This window comes from Physella acuta, unplaced genomic scaffold (assembly GCF_028476545.2).
Source record: "Physella acuta isolate Inbredline_101_S28 unplaced genomic scaffold, ASM2847654v3 ptg001665l, whole genome shotgun sequence".
In the NCBI taxonomy this organism is placed as follows: domain Eukaryota; kingdom Metazoa; phylum Mollusca; class Gastropoda; family Physidae; genus Physella; species Physella acuta.
This window is the reverse complement of record NW_026733178.1, coordinates 11,684-38,095: the sequence shown is the minus strand read 5'-3', so window position 1 is coordinate 38,095 and position 26,412 is coordinate 11,684. Positions and strand designations below refer to the sequence as shown.

Here is a 26,412-nt window from a genome sequence, read left to right as displayed (position 1 = left end):
ATTGCAGCAGTTCTGCTATATATTTCTCATTTTTAAGGCAGAAAAAATCCCATCAATTTTTATTGCTGAATTCTGCTAAATTTATTTTTATTTAGGTTTATTAAATTACCATCAGTTTTTTTTTTCTGCAGTATTGTTACATATTTTTTCTATTTAAGGTTAAGTCCTCTATTTAAGGTTGTTTAAGTCCTCTATTTAAGGTTGTTTAAGTCCTCTATTTAAGGTTGTTTAAGTCCTCTATTTAAGGTTGTTTAAGTCCTCTATTTAAGGTTGTTTAAGTCCCCTATTTAAGGTTGTTTAAGTCCCCTATTTAAGGTTGTTTAAGTCCCCTATTTAAGGTTGTTTAAGTCCTCTATTTAAGGTTGTTTAAGTCCCCTATTTAAGGTTGTTTAAGTCCCCTATTTAAGGTTGTTTAAGTCCCCTATTTAAGGTTGTTTAAGTCCTCTATTTAAGGTTGTTTAAGTCCCCTATCTAAGGTTGTTTAAGTCCCCTATCTAAGGTTGTTTAAGTCCCCTATTTAAGGTTGTTTAAGTCCTCTATTTAAGGTTGTTTAAGTCCCCTATTTAAGGTTGTTTAAGTCCTCTATTTAAGGTTGTTTAAGTCCCCTATTTAAGGTTGTTTAAGTCCTCTATTTAAGGTTGTTTAAGTCCCATATTTAAGGTTGTTTAAGTCCTCTATTTAAAGTTGTTTAAGTCCCATCATTGCGTTCTTGTCACTGCCCAACATAACAAGCCCCATGAAAGACGATTCCTTTTTATATCCCACAAGTCCACTCGCGGTAACCTCGATGTAAATCTCGTCGCCCTCCATCAAGTTGAACACTCCCGCTGGTAAAGAAAATTATATATATATATATATATATATATATATATATATATATATATATATATATATATTTATTTATTTATTTATATATATATATATATATATATATATATATATCTTTTATTCTTGAGATCATTTGTCCGTGAGATATTTAGTCGGAGGTTTTTTGTTTGAGATTATTTGTCCTGAGTCCATTTGAATAAATGAATGGACTATACGAGTTTATATGATAACCTGTGCAGATGTTTATCAACTTTACCTGTGTAGCTTGTATGGTAGTCTGCTGCACAGTTACTACAGCAGGTGTGAGCAGTTTTAACCAAACAACCTGTCCTGTCGGGTCTGTTACGCTTGTGTCGCATTATGTAATTGCCCCATATCTGAAAGTGGAATTTTAAATTTAGCTCTCTTCTCCTTCGTTCTTAAGTAAAGGATTTTCACCAAAACGATTAACGCTACGTGTCAACCTTTTATGAGCCATATAGGCCGTTGATTTCGGCCTGCGTATCTATTTGGATTTATTCACCCAAGAACAAGCCACAAGGCAGCAGTTGTTTGATTTTTTTTCTTTTTTTGAGTTTTCTCTACTTGATGAGTTGCCGCCCCCTTCTAACAAGCTTTGTAAATTTAAGTTCGAAATCGTGATTTTTCGGTTTAGCAGCCATGAACTTTACCGACCCGACCACACGGAACCCACATGTTAGCTCTAACTTTGGTAGAGACTATAAATAAATCTATAAAAATATACAAGTCATAAACTAAAATAAACTTAAAACTATCTTAGAAAGTTATCAATCATTCAAGATCATCTACGTATACTATACCGATTCAACAAAATATCAAATTCGTAACAAGTAATTTTTTTAACAAAATGTTCGTTAACATATATGTTTGTGCTCATTTAAAGCAGTATAATAAGAAGTAAATTGTGGTTTATAAAACACCTGACATTTTCTTTATATTCCCGTTTGTGTCTGATATATTTTATTGCTTTCAGAAAATAATTCTTTACACAATTAGTACTATAAGATAGCGCATATGTATACAACGTTTGTTCAATATTTGTACACGATGAGGCAATATTGAAAAAAATGCACACGATTTGTTCAAAGATTTGACAAAATAAGTTACTTTTCTCAGCCAAAAAAATATGTTTCCATAAAAAAATAATTTAATTTCAACATGTCAAAACTTTTATATGAATATATGCATTTTGCTTATGAAATTAAACAAAAATAAACCGGGAGTGATCTCCCCTAAACTTTCTCGAATATTCTTATATAAAACAACAGGGGATGAGAACTCGGGCTATAGACATTATTTTTAATCCATTTTAAATACTTAAAGTTTTAAAAAAAGAATAAAATCTCGTAGACAAAAGATTGCACACCAAGTGAACGCCAAATAAAAAAGTGCATAATAGTGCGCAATATTATTATTGCTTTAAAAATTTACATTAGTTTTTTGAGAAATCGGAAGTAGCGTAAATTAGTACTTCCGGGCAACGGAAATTACTCAAAATTTGACAGAAGGTAGAGAATTAGATCTTATACTTACATGTGAAATTTCATTTATCTATCTGAAATAGTACTCAAGTTATAGGCTTTTGAAAAATTCAAAGTAGAAAAAGTACCACTTCCGGTTATCAGAAATCGCTCAAAAGTTGATAGGGATCTACGATTTTGATAAAATACTTATATATGAAATTTCATCAACCTAGCTGTAACGGTACTCAAGTAATCGTGTTTACACACAGACAGACAGACACACAGACATACGGACAGAATTGCAAAGCCCAGTTTTTCAGACTGGATTACGCATAAAACCTCTTAATTTTGATAAATCTGGATTGATAATTTTTGCCCGATTAAAATAAGTCCTCTATACTTCGGATGTGATGAAGGACTGAGGTGTAATACGGTGAAAATTGTTAAAATTTCAAGTGATTTTTGTGCACGATTACAATACTTTCTCTATACTTCGTATATACGAGAAAGTAAAAAGGGAATACCTAAAAAATATATCTAGCAACATGTGAACACTATAAAAAATACGTACCTTCTCTTTTAGGCTGGAACATGACGTAACCGTACGCATGAAGACACTGCTGTACACAAAGTACCAGCCTGGGTGTACAATGGCCAGTCTGTCTGTCCTGAGTGTGACATTTCTGGTGTGATGTCTGCAGTTGCGCTCCAGGCAATCGTCTGGGTTGGACAACTTCAAACTGGACTTTTCGAACATGTTTGCTGTGAATAAAGAAAAGTCTAGTTATGACAACTTCAAACTTGACTTTTCGAACATATTTGCTGTGAATAAAGAAAAGCCTAGTTATGACAACTTCAAACTTGACTTTTCGAACATATTTGCTGTGAATAAAGAAAAGTCTGTTATGGTTGTGGCACCTTGTTTGGGCAGTTAGTTTGGTTATATGCCTGGGCAATTTGTTTCTTTATGGTAAGGGCACCTAGTTTGGTTATATGCCTGGGCAATTTGTTTCTTTATGGTAAGGGCACCTAGTTTGGTTATGGTCTGGGCACTTTGTTTCTTTATGGTAAGGGCACCTAGTTTGGTTATATGCCTGGGCAATTTGTTTCTTTATGGTAAGGGCACCTAGTTTGGTTATGGTCTGGGCACTTTGTTTCTTTATGGTAAGGGCACCTAGTTTGGTTATATGCCTGGGCAATTTGTTTCTTTATGGTAAGGGCACCTAGTTTGGTTATGGTCTGGGCACTTTGTTTCTTTATGGTAAGGGCACCTAGTTTGGTTATATGCCTGGGCAATTTGTTTCTTTATGGTAAGGGCACCTAGTTTGGTTATGGTCTGGGCACTTTGTTTCTTTATGGTAAGGGCACCTAGTTTGGTTATATGCCTGGGCAATTTGTTTCTTTATGGTAAGGGCACCTAGTTTGGTTATGGTCTGGGCACTTTGTTTCTTTATGGTAAGGGCACCTAGTTTGGTTATATGCCTGGGCAATTTATTTCTTTATGGTAAGGGCACCTAGTTTGGTTATGGTCTGGGCACTTTGTTTCTTTATGGTAAGGGCACCTAGTTTGGTTATATGCCTGGGCAATTTGTTTCTTTATGGTAAGGGCACCTAGTTTGGTTATATGCCTGGGCAATTTGTTTCTTTATGGTAAGGGCACCTAGTTTGGTTATATGCCTGGGCAATTTGTTTCTTTATGGTAAGGGCACCTAGTTTGGTTATGGTCTGGGCACTTTGTTTCTTTATGGTAAGGGCACCTAGTTTGGTTATATGCCTGGGCAATTTGTTTCTTTATGGTAAGGGCACCTAGTTTGGTTATGGTCTGGGCACTTTGTTTCTTTATGGTAAGGGCACCTAGTTTGGTTATATGCCTGGGCAATTTGTTTCTTTATGGTAAGGGCACCTAGTTTGGTTATGGTCTGGGCACTTTGTTTCTTTATGGTATGTGCCTTTTGTATCGTTATGTTCAGGGCACCTAATTTGGTTAGGGTCAGGGCACCTTGTTTGGTTAGGGTCAGGACACCTAATTTGGTTAGGGTCAGGGCACCTAGTTTGGTTAGGGTCAGGGCACCTAGTTTGGTTAGGGTCAGGGCACCTAGTTTGGTTAGGGTCAGGGCACCTAGTTTGGTTAGGGTCAGGGCACCTAGTTTGGTTAGGGTCAGGGCACCTAGTTTGGTTAGGGTCAGGGCACCTAGTTTGGTTAGGGTCAGGGCACCTAGTTTGGTTAGGGTCAGGGCACCTTGTTTGGTTAGGGTCAGGGCACCTAGTTTGGTTAGGGTCAGGGCACCTTGTTTGGTTAGGGTCAGGGCACCTAGTTTGGTTAGGGTCAGGGCACCTTGTTTGGTTATGGTTAGGGCACCTACTTTGGGTTATAGTCAGGGCTATGATGAAAGTGAGTGTCAGTATAATGGGTCAGGGCTAGAGTCAGGGTAATTGCTAGAAAGCAGACTAGCTTAAGAACTGGGTTTAGAATCAATTTTAGGATCTCGGAATAACAGAAAATAGCTTGTAATGTTCTTCGGCACCTATCAGAACTATACATATTTATTGCTGTTAATCAACATATGCAAGCATATATAAGCATTAATAAAACAGTATAAAAATAGAAACAAAAATTCTTCTTACGTCACAGAATAACTGCTAATTTATGCCAGTTGTAACAATGTTGCCAGATATTTAAATCTTAAGTGCTGATTTACAACGAAGAAATTCTAAAATATAGCAGAAGATAACGATGACTTTGTTCGATTTAACGTACTAACTTGTTTATTAAATTGAGCAGATAATCACACAGCAATGAATAAATTAACAGACTAATTATATTTCTAGCTTACCAATCGGCGAATCCGGTTCTTGAAAGCTGACATGCGCACTAACTGGGCTAAAGAGGAACTGTTTCATGTTGTGATTGGCTGACACTGCAACAAACGAACAACCAATGTTGATGTCATTTTTCAACTATGATCCACAATAATACTTAAGTAAGGGAGATAACTTTACTCAAACTCTAACACAACAGAAAGACTTTTTCTTCTTCAAATGTTTTTTTTAAATAAATTATTTACTATTTTATAAGACTTGATACATTATGCTGATCTGCACTTTGAAGTGTGTAAACTGCTGTTTATATTAGATTACATTATCGTATTATATAACAATAATTTTAAATCAATCTAACTTACATGTTATGTTTGAATTACTGGCAATCATCTGCGAATACAAGTAATGATTACAATTTATATTAACTTAAACATGTCTTTAGAGCAAAAATGTAAAAAAAAAAATTAAAGTTATTGCTTAGGTCTGTTGGCTAGTAAATAAAACAAAATGTTAATATATATATATATATAATATATTATATATATATATATATATATATATATATATATATATATATATATATATATATATATATATATATATATGTATATATATGTATATATATATGTATATGTATATATATATATATATATATATATATATATATAACTATCTCTAAAATAACTGGCATCAAAAGCTACTCACCAACTGAATCAATGCTGACATCTGGCCACTGGTCCTGGCACAACATAATTCCGTGCCATCTTTCTGTTTCTTGAGGAGCTTCTGGAACAACTCGGCATCCGCGTTTATAAAGTTCAAGGCCGCGCACTCCAAGCAGGTCTCCTGTATGCTGGATGCCTTAACATCGCCATGACTTAACTCTTTGTTGAAGTACAAGAAGGCGATTAGCATGGAGGAGAGGATGCTCAACGATAATGACACGATGCTTAGAAGAATTAGGTTCCTTCTTCGCAGGATGTTTGGGCCTGATTTTCGACTCCGTGGGTCTCGACTGTGTTCATATTCAATAGACAATTGTTGACGTAATGGGATTAGGTCTTGTTGATTACGATATTCAGGTGTTCTCGATAAGGGAATAGGCGGAGGGGGTGCGTAGTCTAGCGGTATTGAGTTCTGCCTTTGCAGGGTGGTGATAGGAGGGTCGAAGGAGTACGTGTTAGGGGACTGAACTGTCGAGCCACTTCTGACGGACATCGATGAGTCGCTGGAGACGCTGATCGATGACATCGTGCTATTTTGGCGTCTGCTCGTTTTCTTAGACACAGACATGAAGCTGCTGTTGGCATACATACTTCTGCTGAGAGTGTTGCGTATCTCGCGGTATTATATCTTGATAAATAAACTCGTGATAAAGTTCACCTACGTTTTATAGCTAAATAAAAACACAAGTTCTTGAATTGTCAAGCTTTGTTTTTTCTTTCTTTTTCTCCAAGAATAACAACTCGACTTGAGCATACAATTAATACGTAAATCCGTTGTTATGAAGGTTTTACAGTTTTTAAAAGTTGATTTTAGATAAGGAATATCAAATCGTGTTATGTGTATTTTATTTGTGTTATACTCTTCCGAATATACATAACAATAAATCATGCAGATTTATTGTTATACATAAACGCTTTCATGATTTCTGAAATGTAAAAAAAACAACGGAATACAGATGCAATGCAACAATAATTTTGCTGAACAATAATTTAAAAAAATAACAAAATGTTACTAACTTAATTTGCGGACAATTGTAATTAGTTAAAATAAACACTATTTATCAGAGCCTTCCGTAGTCCACCTAGTTATGATTGGTACCCTACACACGTTAGGGAAAGTAAAGGCGGCTGAGCATTGTGCTGACCACACTATCCCTTCATATGCTGAGGTCACAGAAACAACTCTACTTCAATTGCCCAATAGACCGTCAGTTTTGAAAGGAAAATTTAATAAAATAAACACTATCACTTTTTATAGCGTTAAATTGCAGTACAAATAGGCATAAAATTAAAATGTAAAAAAAAAAACATTTTAATAAAAATAATTGCAAGAAAAACTAGAAGGCATAAGTTAACCTACATTCTGGAAGCTTGTTCATCTCTGAATCGTGTAAGTAATACGTTTATAATCGCAGAGAAACGTTCAAAAGTAAACAAAACAGTAACATGATTTGTAATATATGTCGACTTGCATAATTGACAATTTTTTTTCTAGAAACTTGTTAGTAGACTAAAGTGGGTTTTGTTTTGTTACTTTTATTATTCGTTTCGCGCTAAAAAAAAAGCTGTATTGTAACTAAAATAAAACTGGAATTTTTAAAAACAAAACCCCCTTTCCTGTTATATTTAAGTGTATCACGTGACCACAGTATGGCGGTACAGGAAGAGCATCTTTAGTTAGACAAGTTTTAGAATGAAAGTGAGAGCTTTGTCGAGAGTATGTACAAGTAAACATGTTACACAAAAACAAAACCCAGCAAATAACGATTGTCTACCATACATAGACACCAAATGACACAACGTACAAAGACACATAACATACATGCAACATCATACATGAACATAGACATAAACACACATAAACAAAAACACAGTGGCGTAGGCAGGGGGGGGGTTAGGGTATATATATATATATAAAGTATGAGGGCGGGGGTGCAAATCGAAAGTTTGAGGGGGGGGGGGTGCAAATCGAAAGTTTGAGGGGGGGGGGGGGGGGGAAAATCCCCGGGTAAAAATTGGAACCCCCCCCCCCTTGAGACGATCCTGGCTACGCCACTGTACACGCACACAATCTTAGAACCCTATTCACGTTCACGACAGATGCACAACACATCGCCTTACATAGACCACATCGATTCACATATAAACTTATATAAACAAACGCATAATCACATAAACATACATATAAAGGTTCACACAAACAAAATATACAGTCACCTACAAAAACACGATATACATATATGCCCAAATGCATACACATATTCACGCGCAAACGCATACATTTCACAGACACGCACACAGCAGACGTCGATTCTAGTTAAAGCCAACGTTACACTCCACGTAAAAACAAACAAGACAATTCACACGCCTGTCACAGTTATGCTATCTTGTCACATGTCACAACAAAAGATAACCTTAAGACTTGTCACCAAACTTTTATCCAAACTACAAACAATTCACACGCATGTCACATTTCTGCTATCTTGTCACGTGTCACAACAAAAGATAACAATACGACGAGTCACCAAACTTTCATCCAAACTACAAACTTTCAAACTCAAAATAAAATATTTTAAACAAATAATATAATTGAATATTTTCATAAATCCAGTCAAATAATGAGCGTTAATTAAATTATTGTTTATATTTAGTTACCTAGTTTATAGCAACAACTCCCCTGTACGAATGGTGAAATGGACGTTGTGTTATACATATTTGAATACAAAATATTTTGTTTCTAAAATGACTTTTTCACCGTAAAAATTAAGATAATACTAGATTCGGTTGGAATGAATACAAATAAAATCCCCTAAAAGAACTGACGGTGTACGAATGGTGAAATGGACGTTGTGTTATAAATATTTGATTAAAAAATATTTGGTTTCCAAAATGACTTTTTCACCGAAAAAGTTAAAATATTAGATTCGGTTGGAATGAATACAAATAAAATCCCCTAAAAGAACTGACGGTGTACGAATGGTGAAATGGACGTTGTGTTATAAATATTTGAATTAAAAAATATTTGGTTTCCAGAATGAGTTTTTCACCGAAAAAATTAAGATAAAAATAGATTCGGTTGGAATGAATACAAATAAAATCCCCTACAAGAACTAACGGCCGTTATGTCAGGTGAATTTTTATTCACCTGTTTGTTTGATTTAAGCAGAAAAAAAAACTGTGTATTTAGCACTATGGCCTGCCTTCTTGACTTTCCCCAACTTTGATGCGGTACTTGTTCACGTTGGGAAGACGACTTAAGGACGTCCTAGTGTATTCAAATCTAATGCATTCGTAAACTTTAGAAGCAGGCAACGTCTTAGTGTCCCTAGCAGGAAGTCCGGCTCTTTTATAAGTGCCAGTGACTTTTTTTTTCAATTTTTTTTGGGGGGGGGGGGGGGGGGGTAAAGGGGATCTATCCGAATCAAGACGACAAAAAAAAATTATTAATAAAATTTAATTATTGAAGTTTTTTTTTCATTTCACAAATGATATTTAAATCTCCCAGTCCTAATTTACATTAAGATTCATTCTTTGTTTCATTTTTGTTGTCGATAGCAATTCATATTTTCAACATAGAGTATTCTTCCATGCGTATGTCGACGTTCTTATTTTACTGCTGAACCTAATCAATTTCTTTCCTTAAATTAGCACTGTTACATTTTCTTCTCTCTTCTTTGTTCTTAATTTTAGCGTTGAAAGGGGTCCCTTCAACACACTTAAGTATACGTGTCAGCTGGTTATGCGCCATTGAGGCCATTGACTCCGATTTCAGCCTGCTTTTCTTTTTGTATTTGCTTCCATAGCCTTCGACAAACCAAGAACAAACTACCAGGCAGCAGTTGTTTGATTTTGGAGTTGTCTCTCCTAGAGGTATCAAGCTTCATCTCCCCTGGGATTTGACCCGACCAGGCCGACCTATGGCACTGTTTAAATGTCAATCTTTTGAAGTTAATTAATCTCTGCTTTTCTAAACGTATCACGATCACATGTTTTTGAAAATTAAATGATTATCTTAAAACAAATGTAAAATGAATTACAATGGGTTTTAGCTTACCTTAGCTGATTATAAAATAAAGTTGTATTTTGTCTTAAATAAAAAAAATAAAAAATAAACTTTAATTTTAATCTGATATGAATTTTCTTCAACAGTAAAAAATGATCTTGACTATTTTGTTGTTGCGTTATATAACACAGAATTCATATGCATCCACTTTCTATATGAGCCTTGTCTTATAAAGTAGCGACATATAAACGCTTTAGGAATCAACGATTTCTCTATTTATACACGTAAAATCCATGGCATCAAAGATTCCCTAAAAAATTACAAGTATCATATCTGTATTAGTCATAACTTATACAGCAAGATTCTGTGTTATGTTGTGGTTATACCACGTTATCAGAGTGAGACCGGGAAAATCACATGGCAGGATACGGATCACGTCTTACTGTGTATAGAATAAATCTGTTTCTAGACCAGGTAGCCAGGTAAAAGGTACGTCGCGTGCGGCTCGGCGCCCCAAAATATCCTTGAGAAATTCCCAAACATAGTGGTCTAGGTAGGGTGGTTCCCTGTGTGTTTTAGCACTACAACTGATGCGTGCTTGGTTAAATGATACTGAGACTACATAACGTAATACGTTCATGATGGTCTATTCTCGGCGTCTGTTAAATGATACTGAGACTACACCACGTAATATATTAACAATAATAGTCAGCCCCAGACATCTGTTAAATGCTACTGAGACTAAATAACGTAATACGTCCATGATGGTCAGTTCTAGGTTAAATGATACTGAGACTACATTACGTAATACATTCATGGTAGCTTCAGGGATAGCGGTAGCTATACGGCTACATCGGTCTACTCAATACATTGTGTCTTTCAAGCATCTCTTCGTGTATGGGAGGGGGGGTGGGGAGTGGGGGGGGGGGAAGCACTACCTATCCATGGAACGTCCATCGCCCATTAACCAAGTTAGAAAAAAACACATCAAAAGTGACAGTATATAATTTAACCACCGTCTCTTCTCCCCTCACACTAAGAAGTTTCCAGTACCACCCTCAGCAACCAGCACATTAATTAAAGAAGTTTGTTTCATTTTCTAATTGTAGTGCATTTAAAAACTTATTATAAAGTTGTTATATTTGGGGGTTTTCATACTTTTCAATCAATTGTTCGAAATACAGAGGCTACGTCTGAAAATATTTCCTTAAAAACCCAACTAGTAAATCATGATCTCTAAATGAGAGTTATCTGCCCAAAACTGTTCGTGACCAACTAACAGGAAGGAAATCATCTACAGCGACAGAGTACCCTCGACATATAGCTGATCGATCGATCACTTGAGATTTGTTACTAAATTTAGAAATAAAACATGTATAATTAAAATGTAAAGACTGATCCATCATCACCCAAGACATATGGGGCAGATGAATAGTGTTCAATGATTCAGTTACCTCGGCATATGGTGATTACTATGCCCAGCCGCCTTTGTTTCCCTACCGTGGGTGGATTTTCCACTCATTTAAACCCGGATTCAAACTCAAGACTCCTGAGTTAGCAGTCTTGCTTCTCTACTGCTAAGCCACACCGTCCCATAATGACTAATTGCCTATCTAATCAGATAAGAAAATTGATGTATCGTTATCGAGGAAGAAGGTATCTGGACAGTTTGAACTAAGAGGGTAAAAATTGAGTTACAAGATTAGCCCTAAACCCGCACACAATGTGAACTAAATAAAAGCTTGTGAAAATATGTACTCTATGTGTAGTATAACTTTCGTTCTACAGCCAATACCCACTTTCTAATATAAGACCATCGACAAAAGAGCCTTTATCTAAATAACCAATACCGTGCCACAAAGCAAGAAACACGTTTAGCTACTTCCAAGAAAACCTGATAAGATTCCAGGTAAATTTTTTTAACCTAAACACGTTTTCCTATAAATACGTTTCCGATCGTGCCATTAAGGCGGTAAACTTTTTTTTTTCTATTTAGTGAAATATATCTCTGTTTTACACTGCCTTTATCTTATCGTTAATCTGTAAACTTTGATTTCCAAGATTTGAACATCCTAACAGTTAAATTAAATTTTAAGAATACTATGGCAAAATGAGTCGAAAAGTGATTCATTTCTTCCTAAATCGAGAGATTAAAAAGATTTGTCATGAGATAACCTTTTCGAGGCCTACATCTGATTTTGGATTCCCCCAAAAGTTAACCATATGCGCCCCATTTTCGCGGATTCTTTCACGGTTCGTCTAAATTGGAACACAATAATACAATACTGGGTTATTTCCCTTCCTGTATAGTTGGAATTCAAAATAAAAATTACCCAGGTCCCCAGCAAAGATTATGGATTCAACATGTATGTTAATTATTATGTAGAATTTTAAAAATAAAAACAAAATAAAAATTGAACCGAATGTTTAAATTCAGTTCTTTCTTTTTTTCACGTAAAATTCTTTGCTTCTTGTGCTTACCCTTTTCCTATAAACTAAATAAGTCGATGCAAAGCCGTCATTAATGCAGAGAGCAAAACAAGTTGGTTATAGTGAATTTTTGTGTAGGCAGCACCGCCTTTTCCAGTAAATTCACAAACAACTTGTATCATTCTGCCATAAAAAATGCTGATTAGGATAAGCACTATGCCAGTTACCGAGCAACAGGCAAACAAAATCTGTTTTTCAGGAAAAAGAAACATTTTTTCTGGAAAACTACCAGCTCGGCTCTTATTCCCGCTCAAACTCTGCAGGCGGTTATTACGTGGTAAGTAGATTTCTAAAAAAAACGAGAAGCTACTTATAGGAAGTGACATAACTGAGGAGATGGTAGAAAAAAGATGGTGGAGGGGGAGGGGGGAGCTAATTTTATTTTTTAACAATGTCCATTTCAAATAACATTCACGAGTATAACAATGTCCATTTCAACTAACATTCATGAGTATAACAATGTCCATTTCAACTAACATTCATGAGTATAACAATGTCCATTTCAACTAACATTCATGAGTATAACAATGTCCATTTCAACTAACATTCATGAGTATAACAATGTCCATTTCAACTAACATTCATGAGTATAACATTGTCCGTTTTAAATAACATTCATTAGTTGAGGTATGTGTATCGCCTGGTACTTTTCTTAATAATTGTTGTGTAACTAATAAACGACATGTTTTATGAATTAATAAATGGGTCGGGGGGGGGGGGGGGGAGGGAGGGGGTTAGAGAATGTGCTAACATTTATATAATCGAATCATTTATTTAATCTTGAGATCAAGATAACAAAAATAATAATCAGATTTTCTTTCGTGCATCTCTTCGGGGGATGGAGGGGGTTGAAATAGAAAAAATATATAATTTATTTAGAAATTATATGTAATTTAACCAGTGTCCGCTCCCCCCTTTCTCCCCAGAATTTTAAAGTAACCCAGTGAAAAATGGGATTTCTTGAAATTGTAGCTTATCCTTTAGAGCAGTGGTTCCCAACCTTTTTCGAGTGGCGACCCCCTTTTATAAAAATTAAGTGACCCGCGACCCCCATCGAATTAAAAAGCCGAAATTATTATGGAAATTAATAAGCACTAAAATAACATTTTCTAGTAGACTTTCAATATGAACTACTCTTGATAACTGTTTTAATACCTTGAGTAAAATTGCATACTATTCACTAAACATTCGTGGTTAATTTTTTTAAAGCATCTTTTTTTGTTAACGCCAACCTATGTCATTATCATTATCTTAATTTTGTTTTTTAACGAAAAATAGTGTTGAAAATCTATTCTCGAAAAGTCAATCAATTTTACGTTTGGGTATGAATGGTGAATACTACACCAAAATTGAGTGTGCAGTTTTTTATCTTACGCGGAATCATTCTACAAATCAAAGAATTCATCTTGTAATTCATCGTGAATGCAGGAAGAAGAGAATGGATAATGCGTCAATCCTTTTTTTTCAGCTCAGAGAAATAGCGCTGCAGTTCGTTTTCACTTGATTCAAGATGCCCAGAAATTTCTTCTTTCAAAATTTTAATTATCTAACAATTAGATTCATCTACCACACTGCAGAGTTTCTCAAATTTACAATATTTCCAAGATTTATTTTCTTCGCCGATTTTGCAGCTTTGATAAAAATGCCCCGAGATAATCATGGAAAGTTATAATATTCGTTCATTTTCCCTGAAGCTTCAGGTTATGCTTATCTTGATGTTCGAACACATCTGCTAGGTTTGATACTCTCTCCAACCACTCTATGTCGTTTTAAGTATACCAAAAGGTCTTGTTTCCTTTGCATTTCCAAGAACAATTTGATTTCAGATTTCAATTAAAAAACACGATTCACAACAATTCGTTTGACAGCAGCGCACTGTAGTGTAGAAGAGCAGAACCTCGTGATCTTTATTCAGGTCTTTACTCAGTAGCCTACTTTGAAGGCTCCAGATTTTATATAATTTACCACTTATACTAGCAATGGAGTCTTGATGGCGATTGGTGAGGGCAGTGGTTAGGGAGCTAAATCTTTTCTGCTTTCTGAAAGCTCGATTTTGACCTAAACATAGATGGTGCACCATCCGTACAAACCCTCACAGCCGTTTTAACCCATTTTAATCATCCAATTTTAATTTATTTTCTCCATGCTATCTTCACAAAAGAGCAACTCTTCTTTGCTATCATCTGAATGAATATAGACAAAGACCAGAAACTGCGAACACGAACTCACGTATGTTGATTTATCAACTTGAAAAGCAAAAAATGGTGAAAGCTTAATTTCAATAAAAATGTGTTATTTAACATCTACGGACATGTAAGAATTAACTTCACCATCTTCAACATACAGCGTTTGATGAGATTTTCTCCTATTGTGTTTTTTTTTTTTTTGCTTGGCATTTTCTGTCGCGACTTCATGTGATGCTTGCACTAATGCTATGTTTCCTTGGTGAAAACTTCCTGTTCGATCAAGTCTCTGACGTTTGCAACTAGCTTCATACCGACGAAAGAGCTCCATATCTTTTTTTTGGTGTGTTTCGAATGACTCGTCTCAAATGACGTTTTAGTTTTGAAGATTTCATAAACTCGTGACTGAGAAAAACTTTAGACAGTACGCTTTGCTTCTTCTCTATTTCCTTTCCAGTGATGTTAGTAAAGCCGAATTTAAAAAATTCTTCTAAATATTTATGTTTTGTTTCAAATTACTAAGGTTTAGTATACCAGTTGGCGACCCCCCAGAAAGCCCTTCGCGACCCCCAGGGGGGTCGCGACCCCCAGGTTGGGAACCCGTGCTTTAGAGTTAGACCTATACTGTAAATATCAAAATAAGATACTGTATGGAGTGCGGAGAAGGGGGAGGGGCTGGGTGTCACATTGCATCCTTTATCATTTTACTCCATAACCAACTCATACTCCCAAGTCCAAAAATGTTACTGCAGGGTCCCTCAGTAAAATTCATGTTTGGGTAATACCAGCTACACACTCACACATCACAATAAACAAAATAGTGTGTACATTTCTACAGGGGATGTGTGTTGTCGTAGTACGATGTTTCAACAAACACATATAAAGTTATAATGTAAATAAATAAAAAGGCAGGCCAAGGAGTATCCCATGCGTGACAGATGGAGTGAAACAAGTCGGTCACCATCAGGGACAAGTAGAGCAAGTTTAAGATGTGTGACAGGCACCTGTCTACGGCCCACAACTCAGTGTTTGGTTAGCAACTACTTCACATCCTAAGTCATTCAGCTTTCAGTTATTAAATTATTAAATTAATTATTAAAATTAATGTTTTTTGTGAGTGTTTGGTTAGCAACTATTTCACAAATGCAGACATTTACCTTTCAGTTATTAAATTATACACCTTCATTTATTAAAATTAATGTATTTGTGAACAGGTACTTAATTATGTAGCCTAAGGGCAAACACACTCGAAAGTTGTTTTCTGTGCATATGTATCATCTGGCCATACAGGCATTATCTGCCCATGCAGACACTTTATGCCCATGCAGACACTTTATGCCCATGCAGACACTTTATGCCCACGCAAACAATTTCTGACCACGTAGACACTATATGTCAACATTATATGCCCACGCAGGCATCATCTGCCCACGCAAACATTATCTGCCAACCCATACACTATATGTATATGCCTGTCTCCTGCACTAGCATGCACCCACAAACACGCAGGAAATAAACGTATACAACTACAACTGCAGAAGGCGCGAAACGTACACTCTGCGATAACAATTTTCCCGAAAAACACAACATTCTATGTAAACACTTCACACAGCAGCCTTGACCTTTCCATTCAAGGCCGTCTACGAGCCACTTACTCCCACTTAACTGTGTCGCTGTGTGTATTCACACTTATTCACGTCTTTACTCACCAGCAATTGATCTACATGTTAAACAATGGTATCTGTTAGTGAGATGTTTAACAAGGTTAACACAATCTAAAGCTAAAGATAAGGAAAGAAAACAAAACAATAGCCATTGTAATATTTTTTGTATTTCCTGTATGTAATGCTGAGATAGCAGAAACAGGAGAAATCTACTTCATCTGCCTCGTGAACCCGCCTGTAAAATAATAGAGAAGATAAGGGGGGGTATGTCATGATGTTTGTTTCTAGAAAATTAGATGTGGGAGGGGTGGGGGGGGGGAGGGAGGAAAAAGTAAAGACAATAACAGAAAGTTATAATGTCATAACTTCTTGTATTATTTTTTTTTCATTTTTTGAAAATGTGTCGAAAAAATATAAATTCCTTATTTGGCGAGCTTGATGTATTGACCAACCGATTCGCTTACAGACGAATAGACTATAAGAAAACTTTACTCTCGACCTTTTGTTTAGATCAAGAACCAAAAAGAAAATACAGAAAAAAAGAAAGTATAATTTCATGAAAATCGTCATGTTCTATATTTCCTGCGAGACTTTTCTAGCTAAAAAAGTAACCAATCAAACGTCGATAATTTGTGGTTTTACTCTAAAAAAAATTCCAAAGTCTATTTAAAACGAATTTTAGGAAAATGTATACCCTATATTTATACTTAATTTTGTAATGATGTATTTTTTTAAAAAAAGCAAGATTCGTTCAAGCTACAAAGAGAACAGTAGGGATGGAGGGCAGAGTTTCTTCCAGGCATCTCTTCGGGGGAAGCCCCCCCCCCCCCCCCCCCCCCCCCCCCCCCCCCGAATTTTTTTTTACCGCCTCCCCCCCCCCCCAAACAAAATGAAATTTATATAATTTATATAGACAATATATACTTTTAACAGTGTCCGCCCCCCCCCCCCCCCCCGAAGAAAGTCTACCGCCCCCCCCCCCACCGAAGATTTAAAGTGCCCCCCCCCTCCCCCCTACCCCCGGAGAAAAAAGTCTGGAAGAAACACTGATGGAGGGGGGGGGTGATCAATGTCCTAAATACAAGTTTGAGATATATTTAAACAATTACTTCACCACAGGTTTTGGTACAAAAGTTTTCTTAAAATATAATCCATGTGTACATAGTCGAATCACACATTATAAAATATAAAGATGTACGGGCAGTCACGTTCTAATACATCTGTCTAGTTTTCAGAGAATATATTTTCATCATGAATACAGCTGTCGCATTTTTTTCAGATACAGCGTTAGAGAATTTCTTGAAAAGTTGAGTTATGTTAAAAATAAAATAGATCCCTATTTAAGCACATAGCTTACATATGACAATCGCATTTGTCAATTTGAATTGTACATTGAGAAGGAATGCATAACGATAAAAATGTATTTATGCTAATTTTACAAATACATTGAACGAGCCGACCCGCAGCGTATCATAGGCCGCTAGTTAGTTGTTTTATTTTCTACTTTTCAGCAATTCATAATTTGTGAATTCGACAGTACCAATGCTGCCACTGAAAATATTTGCTTTAAAAACACTAACCCCCCCCCCCCCCTTTCCCCTTTCCCCTAACCCCGACCCTACACCCCCCCCCCCCCCCCCGTGAAAGCAGCCTCCTCTTAGTTATTTCTTAGTTACCTCCTGTAAGTTTAAAATCGAACTAAATTATCTGCCCCTAATAGAAACCCGGCTCTACGGCTCTACGATTTGTAAACATTTAGAGTGAACACAGCTCACCAGACAATGTGGGGTGGGGTGGGGGTGGTAGTGATAGTGATAGAGAGAAAGAGAGGGGACTGCAAGGAGGCGCTTGCAGCTTGTTTTCTAACGGCTCCCAGAAGAGAATTATATATATAGATACAGTCAAATAAAAACAATAACACTAGAAGACGTTATGCCGCATAAAGTGACCTCTGACCGTAACAATAATCGGACCAATAGTGAACTTCCAGTTCATTCCTTAAGACCCGGGGGTCGGGGGGAGGGGTGTGAATCAAGACTAACAGGGATACATAAAATAATGTGGAACCACATTGTAGTTTGTGGTCAAGCAGTCTCAGAGAGTCAGAGGCGTAGCGAGGGGGGAGCGGGGTGTGCGGACTGCACCGGGTGGCACCATTTAGGGGGGTGACACCAAGGCAAAATATAGCAAAATATATAGAGAAAAACTTGAGGGGGGGGGGGGGCGTGTGCAAATCGAAAATCTGAAAGTTTGTCCCCGGGAAGGGTCGCTACGCCTCTGGGGGTAGGGTCTTTTGGGGGGGGGTGACACCATTAAGTACCGCACCGGGTGACACCCGACCTCGCTACGCCACTGCAGAGAGTAGACTTGTATGTAGACTATGTATTACTATTGGCTTACCATCGCATATATTTATTATTGATGGTTTTAAAATAGTGAGTACGCACAAATATATTTCATTCTTTAATTTTTTGACTAAAGTTTCATTGAAATTGTATCTAATTTAAAAAAAAAAGCAAATAAAGCGAACAATGACCGGCTTGGATGATATCGAATGTGGAACAACAATGTAGTGTTGGCAAAACCATGCCGGTATAGGGCTTGTAAGTCTACGGTCTCGAAATCTACCAGCTGGCAAGTACGAGAACGAGAATTTGTGACCTGCTTACAAGCCCTATAGCAATAAAAAAAATGAAAAAAAACAACAAATGTATTAGTTTTAAAATCTCAATTTACATATCGTTCGTATTTTTCAAATAATATTTCAAATAACACAAATCTAAGAAGATAAGGACGTGATTGTGCACACTCGCGGCTGATATGCAGTGATAATTAGATGCTCACTTTGACGAGAGAATCTCGTTAAGACATTACCGTTTACAGTTGTTAAAATTAATAAATTATGGTCGAATTTTGATCGCATGGTGTACAGAAGTTTGAGTTTCAACTACAACATGACAACAAAACTATAGAAGTGGTCGAGGTTTACTTCGGAGATGGTAACGTGAAAAACATTTAGGGTCAAAGACATTTAGGATTTAGGTCATATTAAAAATAGCGTTTGGCTGTTTTTAATAAAAACACCGGCAGGACAAAAATAGCATTGAATGGTGTTTTTTTTTAAACGGGTATTACTTTCAGGGTCAAATGTGGCTTTCGGGTTAAAAGGTCATGAAGAGTATTAACGTATGGATTGAGAATATGTTCATATATGGTCTTGTCAGAGTAGGGTTTGGGTTAGTTCCAGTGTTAAGGTTAAGGTAGAGTTATTAAAAATACAATACTATGTCGACGTATGACGATTTTATATAATAACAAGCAATTATTTTAATACTAATTACTACAAACATATAAGTATGTCTCTTCCCTCTCTCTCTTCCCCTCTCTCTCTCTCTCTCCCTCTCTCTATCTCTCTCTGTCTCTCCCCCTCTCTCTCTCTCGCTCTCTCTCTCTCTCCCTCTCTCTATCTCTCTCTGTCTCTCTCCCTCTATCTCTCTCCCTCTCTCTCTCTCTCTTTATCTCTCTCTCTCTCTCTCTCTCTATCCCTCCCCTCTCTCTGTAATGGAAAAATACCAAGACAAACTGTTTACAGCCTTGCCGTTAAGTTTTTTGCAACAAAATTCTAAACAACAATCTATTCAACAGCAGACGGCATTATTGACTATTTTAGATGTCGCCATGACCTTGAACCATTATAGGTCAATGAAACGTCCTCACGCGATCAAAGAAATATAATCACTTGTTTATCATAATTAAATCCATACTCAAGGTCGACAACCTTGGGAGCAAATAGTTAGGTTCTGTATTTAGCTACGACAGAGCACTAGAATATAAACCTGTTTGTTTTCCTGCGGAGTGTAGATCTACTTATATAAATAAAAGCACAATGAAAAACAGGATTTTGACACTTCACAACAAAACAAAGTAAACCGTGGCAATAGCTATGTGGGCGTGGTCCGATGTTAATTTTATACATGGAAGCAAAATACTTTACCAGATAAGAAAATGCTTTTAAAATGCAAAGAAAATAAGTTTATAATATCAGTTTTTAATGATGAACAAACTTACAGGGCGAAGGGTTAATAAACGAGAGAGAGAGAGAGAGAGAGAGAGAGAGAGAGAGAGATGGGTGTGTTTGTATGGGGTGGGGTGGGGCTAAGCTATGCCATAAGGGACGTAATGTACTTTAATATATTTTTATTTAGTCTGGCCTTGACCTTACCTAACCTTGCAGCTAAAGATATATGGTGATAAGAATAAAGATGTTTTCAGTTTCACTTTCAGTCGCCATGCCCGGCTGCACAAAGTAAACAATGGCGAAGTTTGTTAACAAAGAAAACAGGCAAACTTGTTAACACCAGAGTTTTTCCCAGGCATCTCTTCGGGGGGGGGGGGGGGGGGGCGAAAAAAATGCTACCCTCTCCCCGAACGAAATGGAAATTATATAGAAAATATATAAATTTAACAGTGTCCGACCCCCCCCCCCCCCCCGAAGAAAGTCTACCGCCCCCCGAAAATTTCAAGTGCCCCCCCCCCCCCCCTCCGGAGAAAAAAGTCTGGAAGAAACACTGGTTAACATGGAAAATAATGGGCAACATCTGTAACACAAGGAAGAAAAGACAATCTTATGGGCAAAGAAAAGATAGACCCCATTTTAATCGAAGATCAAATAATACGTGCCGCATAATGGGGAATGATTTTACAAAAAAAAAAAAAAAAGTAAAGAAAAAAAATAATCCTCATTTAGACCAAAAGATACATTGGGCAGATGAAGTAGAGTTCATAATATGTTACTTGACCTTGGCATATTAAAGGAATGAGTGGTCAGCATTTTGCCCGGTTCCATGACAAATTATCTCAGGACAAATGATCTCAGACAAAATATCTCAAGGACAAATGATCTCAAGGACAAATGATCTCAAGGACAAATGATCTCAGGACAAATGATCTCAAGGACAAATGATCTCAAGGACAAATGATCTCACGGACAAATGATACCAAGACAAAACATATCAGGACAAATGATACCATGGACAAATGATCTCAGACAAAATATCTCACAGCAAAATTTTAATAGTGTATTGGATGATTTTAGTTGATTTGAACTTTTTTTTTAATTAAATGTCAATATAGTTTTGTTTACTTTTTAACGCATAATAAATGTGAATAAAATGAATTTGATTAACTGAACAAAGCATCAAATGGTTTATGAAACTTTATCTTTGTAATAGCATTTGATTTGAAAAAGTAAAAATTAAAACAAACTTACTCCTTTAGCCTGAAAGGTATAATAAATGATAATGTATAAAACAAATAAAATAACATTAATGATCAGAACACGCTAAATATTTTTGAAAAATGTGAATGGGTCTTCAGGTTCGTAACGTAACACTATTGTTTTTATTGCAGCATCAACTCAAATATAACGTTTACGTTTATTTGCTGGTAGGTACATCGTTATGATCACACCTCTTCAATACTATGTGATCATCTATTGTGTTAACTCTAGCTCGACATGTTCTACCCTCACATTTCAAAATCTCTTTGACTGCTGCTCCACTTCTGGCTTTAATAAACAAATTCACCAGAAACTAAGGACCTAAAACATTTCTGCTAGGTAACTTATGAGGCCATAGCCGAGTAAGCACTACCAATATTGCTTTGTTTTCATGCACAGTAAAACAAACTTAGCTCCGCGATGACCGCTGATTGTTTAAATAAGCATTTGTCACCTGATCACTAAGGTGTGACCGACGCATAACAATGGACCTTGAATGCTAGTTGTATTGTCCATGGAGGGCGGTTGTCTTTCCCTAAAGGCAAGTCTCTACTATAAAAGCGGGCGGCCACCTTGATACGAAGGTTTGCCTTGTTGTTATTTCATCCCCTTTGATCTAGTTTCGTCCATCTTACGTGGTAGCATTGTCTCATGTTTGTCAATCCCCCTACGCTATCTATCAAAAAAAATTCTTTAATCTTCGCATACTATATTAGAAATCTCAAGTTTAAAATGTTTTGTACAATATGACAAATTTATACTGTAAACATTTCTCACAATTATTATATAGGCCTATAAACAATATTAAACATAGTAAACAAAAACATTTGTCAGTCAATAAAAAAATGTTCAGAACATGGTAGGATTGTCTCAAATTTGGCCAGCTCATCTATCAAAAAAATGTCTTTAATCTTCACATACTAAATTAGTAATCTTGGTTTTAAATGTTTAGTGCAATATGACACATTTTTGTGGTAAACAATTTTTAAAATCATTATATAGGCCTATAAACATTATTCAATATGGTACACAATACCATACGACAGTCAATAAAAAATGTTCCGATCAACTAAATCATCCAATACACTATTTAAATTTTGCTGTGAGATATTTTGTCTGAGATATTTTGTCTGAGATCATTTGTCCATGGTATCATTTGTCCTGATATGTTGTGTCTTGGTATCATTTGTCCGTGAGATCATTTGTCCTTGAGATCATTTGTCCTGAGATCATTTGTCCTGAGATCATTTGTCCTGAGATCATTTGTCCGTGAGATATTTTGTCAGAGATATTTTGTCTGAGATCATTTGTCCTGAGATCATTTGTCCTGTCACCTTTTACCCAGTCGCCTTTACTTTCCCTAACGTGAGTTAGGTACCCATCAGAGTTGTTTGGATTTAGGGACGTTCTACTGACTTTTACCTGGATTCGAACTCGAGACTTTCGGGTTAGCTCTACAGCATAGGCCGCGCCGTCCCATTTTTTTTTTAAATTTTATTTTACAAAAAGTCTGCCTTGTTTTATTTTGATTTAAACTACTCAGTATGTATACCCCGACTATAGAACTACGTTTTATTTTAAATTCGATGTTGATCTTTATAAAGCAAACTTACCCTGATATAACTGCCCACTTTTACACAAGATGCAGAAACTTAATGGATCATATCGAGCAACCTAACTGCTGTATTTATCTGACTGTGTGATACTGCAACTAACATTATGGATGCCACTATTATGGATGTCACTTTAGTGCCCTGACCTACAGTTTTATTTTCTGTTTCGTTATCTTTTTCCAAGAAGTTTTAAAATCTCCTTGACATATGCACATTTTACAGTCATACGTCACGGCGTCACCTGCCTACTCGTGCTTTCTCCATGATAACTAATTTTTATGATAACATTGTACAACAGAACTGAGAGAAAAATATAATTTAAAAACACCTGCGTATGTTTTACACATTTAAAGCTCATCAAAACTCCAAGATTATTTTTTTTAATACTGTACCATAATGGTGTTATGAAAATTTTATTAAGTTTTAATTAGGAAGACGTTTTGTAGATTGATAGAATACTCTATTAGTTGCCCATAAGTCTGAAGTTCAGACCGATTCTATAAAAGTCACTGAGTCGACTCAGCTCTAATGAGTTCTTGGTTCAAGTAGAAGAATGTTAAGACGACAGGCATGTTGATGAGAGAACGATTTCCATCACTAAAACAATGACTGGCTCCCAAAGTGCATGCAGATAACTAATGCTGTGAGAGCCCTAAATAAAGAGTAAGGTTCAAGGTCAGAACTGGAGCTACACAAGGCCGTATCATCACAACTGTCATCTTCATGACATGTTTATTTGTTGAACTATGTTAGTATTTATTTTTCTTATCATTTCCAAGACGTATTAAAACCCACGAGGGTCTACATCTTGCTATAAATGCGTCAAAACACATCAGAAGAAAGGGGTCGCCTTAGTCGGGTTGTTAAACCTCATAGTTGCTAAATCGAACATTCGCGAGATCGAAACCCCAGGCAGATGAGGCTCAATAGCTGGGGACAGTAACTCATCCAGGAGAGACAACTCAAAAATCAAGCAACTGCTGCCTTGTAGTTTGTTCTGAGACAAGGGCTGAGAAAGCAAATCCAAAAAGCAGGCTGAAATTGGAGTCAATGGCATATATGGGGCTTAATAAGTTGACACGTAGTTGTCTTAGGGAATATCCCGTCCAATTCAGAACAAAGAAGAAAGACGAACAGAAAAAGACTAAGTGCCTACATCGATTAATTACAGACACGTCAAGACACCGTGTTTGCGTGTTGCTATGTGTGTTTGTAACGTGCACCTGCTTGTATGTGCTTGTATGTGGTGCTGTGTTTTGCACCAGGTAACACTGTAATAAAAATACGGCACCACGTAATAAATGCCGCAACACTTCAAGGACAAGGAAGCTCTAACTGATTGCTTTTAACAGAGGATCAAAGGACCTTCAAGAATGGAACTTGAGCTATATGAAATAAAAGGGGGCCTTATTTCTCCACGCACTAGTGCCTTTTATGTATGTCTGATTATGCACACATTGCTTTAGCGAAATACTATTCAAATATGTACACGTGTGCACATTATTTGGATCTCGTCCACAGAAGAAGCCCGGCCAAAAAAAGTTAACCACCGCCACATTAAAAAATAAAATACGAAAAAAATTATACGAAAGAGGATATTATGAAACTTGTATTTTTAGTTTTTAACCCTAATCCAACCCTAGCCCAAACTATATCCTTAGCCCTAACCGTAGAGGTAGATAAGGAGTTGATTTTATGGCGTGCGTTTAAATATTTATGTGCTGACACCAGAAATAGGTCAAGGTTGCGTCTGTGCATTAAATTGTCCGGGCAAGAAGTGGCGGGGCATAACTTTTTACCCGTGCAATTTTTGCATTAGTGGCAGGGGTTGTCTACAGAGGCGTAGCGAGGGGGGGTGGGTGGGGCGGGGGGACATATGTCCCCGGCCGCCGACCTTAGGGGGGGGTGTAAATCGAAAGTTTAAGGGGAGGGGGGGGTGTAAATGAAAAGTTCGAGGAGGGGGGGGGGTGCAAATCGAAAGTTTGTCCCCGGGCGCCGGGAAGGGTCGCTACGCCTCTGGTTGTCTAGTCAAGATTCCATTATTTGAAAGACTTACGTGCTGTAGTGTAGGCTAATATTTTTTCAACCTAAATCAGTTCTTGTAAATATGCATAGGAGTCGTCTATCAAAAACGTCAAGTTTTTTAACAAATATTTAATCCCCCCTCCCCCTCCACTTGTCACATATTGTCTCACAAATCCGAATTTAACCCCCCCCCCTCCCTTCCACCTTTCTCCCCCCCCCCCCCAGCCGTTCCAAATGTGACGTCTTTATAAATGACCTCTATCCATATATCGAATTCTACATTGCAACAAATACACATTTCATATAATTTCAGTTAATCATAAATTATAACACAAAAGTATATATAATTAGAGGTAATCATTAATAATGACACAGTCAGTATATTTTTTGCACAGCGAGTGTAAACATGTTAACTTACCTTGTCTGAGTTTAAACTGTTTCTCTAGCGTCCTCCCGCGCAAATCGAAACTGAAACACTCCATAACCTGCAGCCATTGTGATCCCTTACTAACTTTTCTTGACGCTAATAACCGTTTACAAACGTTTTCTTCAACAATGAATTAAAACAGCGAGCGTTTAACAACATAACACTTTGAAATACTGGAGAAGGTAGTTTATGTGTAAACCGCAACCCGCTTTGTTAACAAGTAATATTTTTTCTTAGAAAAGCAAAGTAGGTCAAAGTTTTTAGGCTACTGGGAAAAGACTTAATTATTATACCTATAGGCCTACTTGAATCGTGCAACGGCATCGCTAAACGGACGAAGTGGGAGGTGGGGGGTGGGGGGGGGGGTGGTCTATGCTATACATCGAAACAATATTATATTATAATTTTTTATCATTACATAGGCCTTTACTAAAAATAAGAAAATTAACATAATATTTTTTTTTTCGTTGGCTAGAATAGTAAAAGTAAAATAATTGATATAATAATGAAATAGGCCGTTACTCGTTTTTGTGGGCTCATTTAACTGTTTTCTACAACTATTGCGTGTAACCAACATAATAACCATTAAGGGAGAGTGACATTGGCTTTTTTTGCCAATGCCAATGTGAATAACTGTACAAATTAGAGAGAGGGCGCAAAGCTGATAGTTCGCCCCTGGCGCCGGTATTTGGTCGCTACACCTCTGAGCTCATGTGTGTCTTTTTGATCAAATTGAATACTTTTTTTATTTCTTTAGGTTAGAGACATTCCTAAATTTAGAATGATATACATGTTGGCGAAATAAAACCGTTTGTAAATCACTGATTCCTAACAAATAGGACTGTTAAGTAGGTCAAAAACCAGTTCTACGG

General features: G+C 36.6%; 1 protein-coding gene across 4 annotated transcripts; it reads right to left on the bottom strand.

Annotated features, from left to right (window-relative positions):
* Positions 1-652: 652 nt before the first annotated feature.
* LOC131929729 (tumor necrosis factor ligand superfamily member 10) lies at positions 653-25,746 on the bottom strand. Of its 4 annotated transcripts, none has more exons than XM_059286074.1 (7): positions 25,532-25,746; positions 5,838-6,783; positions 5,495-5,522; positions 5,147-5,230; positions 2,884-3,074; positions 1,085-1,205; positions 653-827 (listed from the first exon to the last, which is right to left on the bottom strand). In XM_059286074.1, the coding sequence occupies exons 2-7, from the start codon at positions 6,444-6,446 to the stop codon at positions 679-681; spliced, it is 1,182 nt and encodes a 393-aa protein (XP_059142057.1). In that variant the 5' UTR covers positions 6,447-6,783; positions 25,532-25,746; the 3' UTR covers positions 653-678. The 4 variants fall into 4 exon arrangements, with proteins under 4 accessions (XP_059142057.1, XP_059142059.1, XP_059142058.1 ...); XM_059286076.1 differs by lacking the exon at positions 25,532-25,746 and adding an exon at positions 23,089-23,137; XM_059286075.1 differs by lacking the exon at positions 25,532-25,746 and adding an exon at positions 7,218-7,340.
* Between the last annotated feature and the right edge of the window lie 666 nt (positions 25,747-26,412).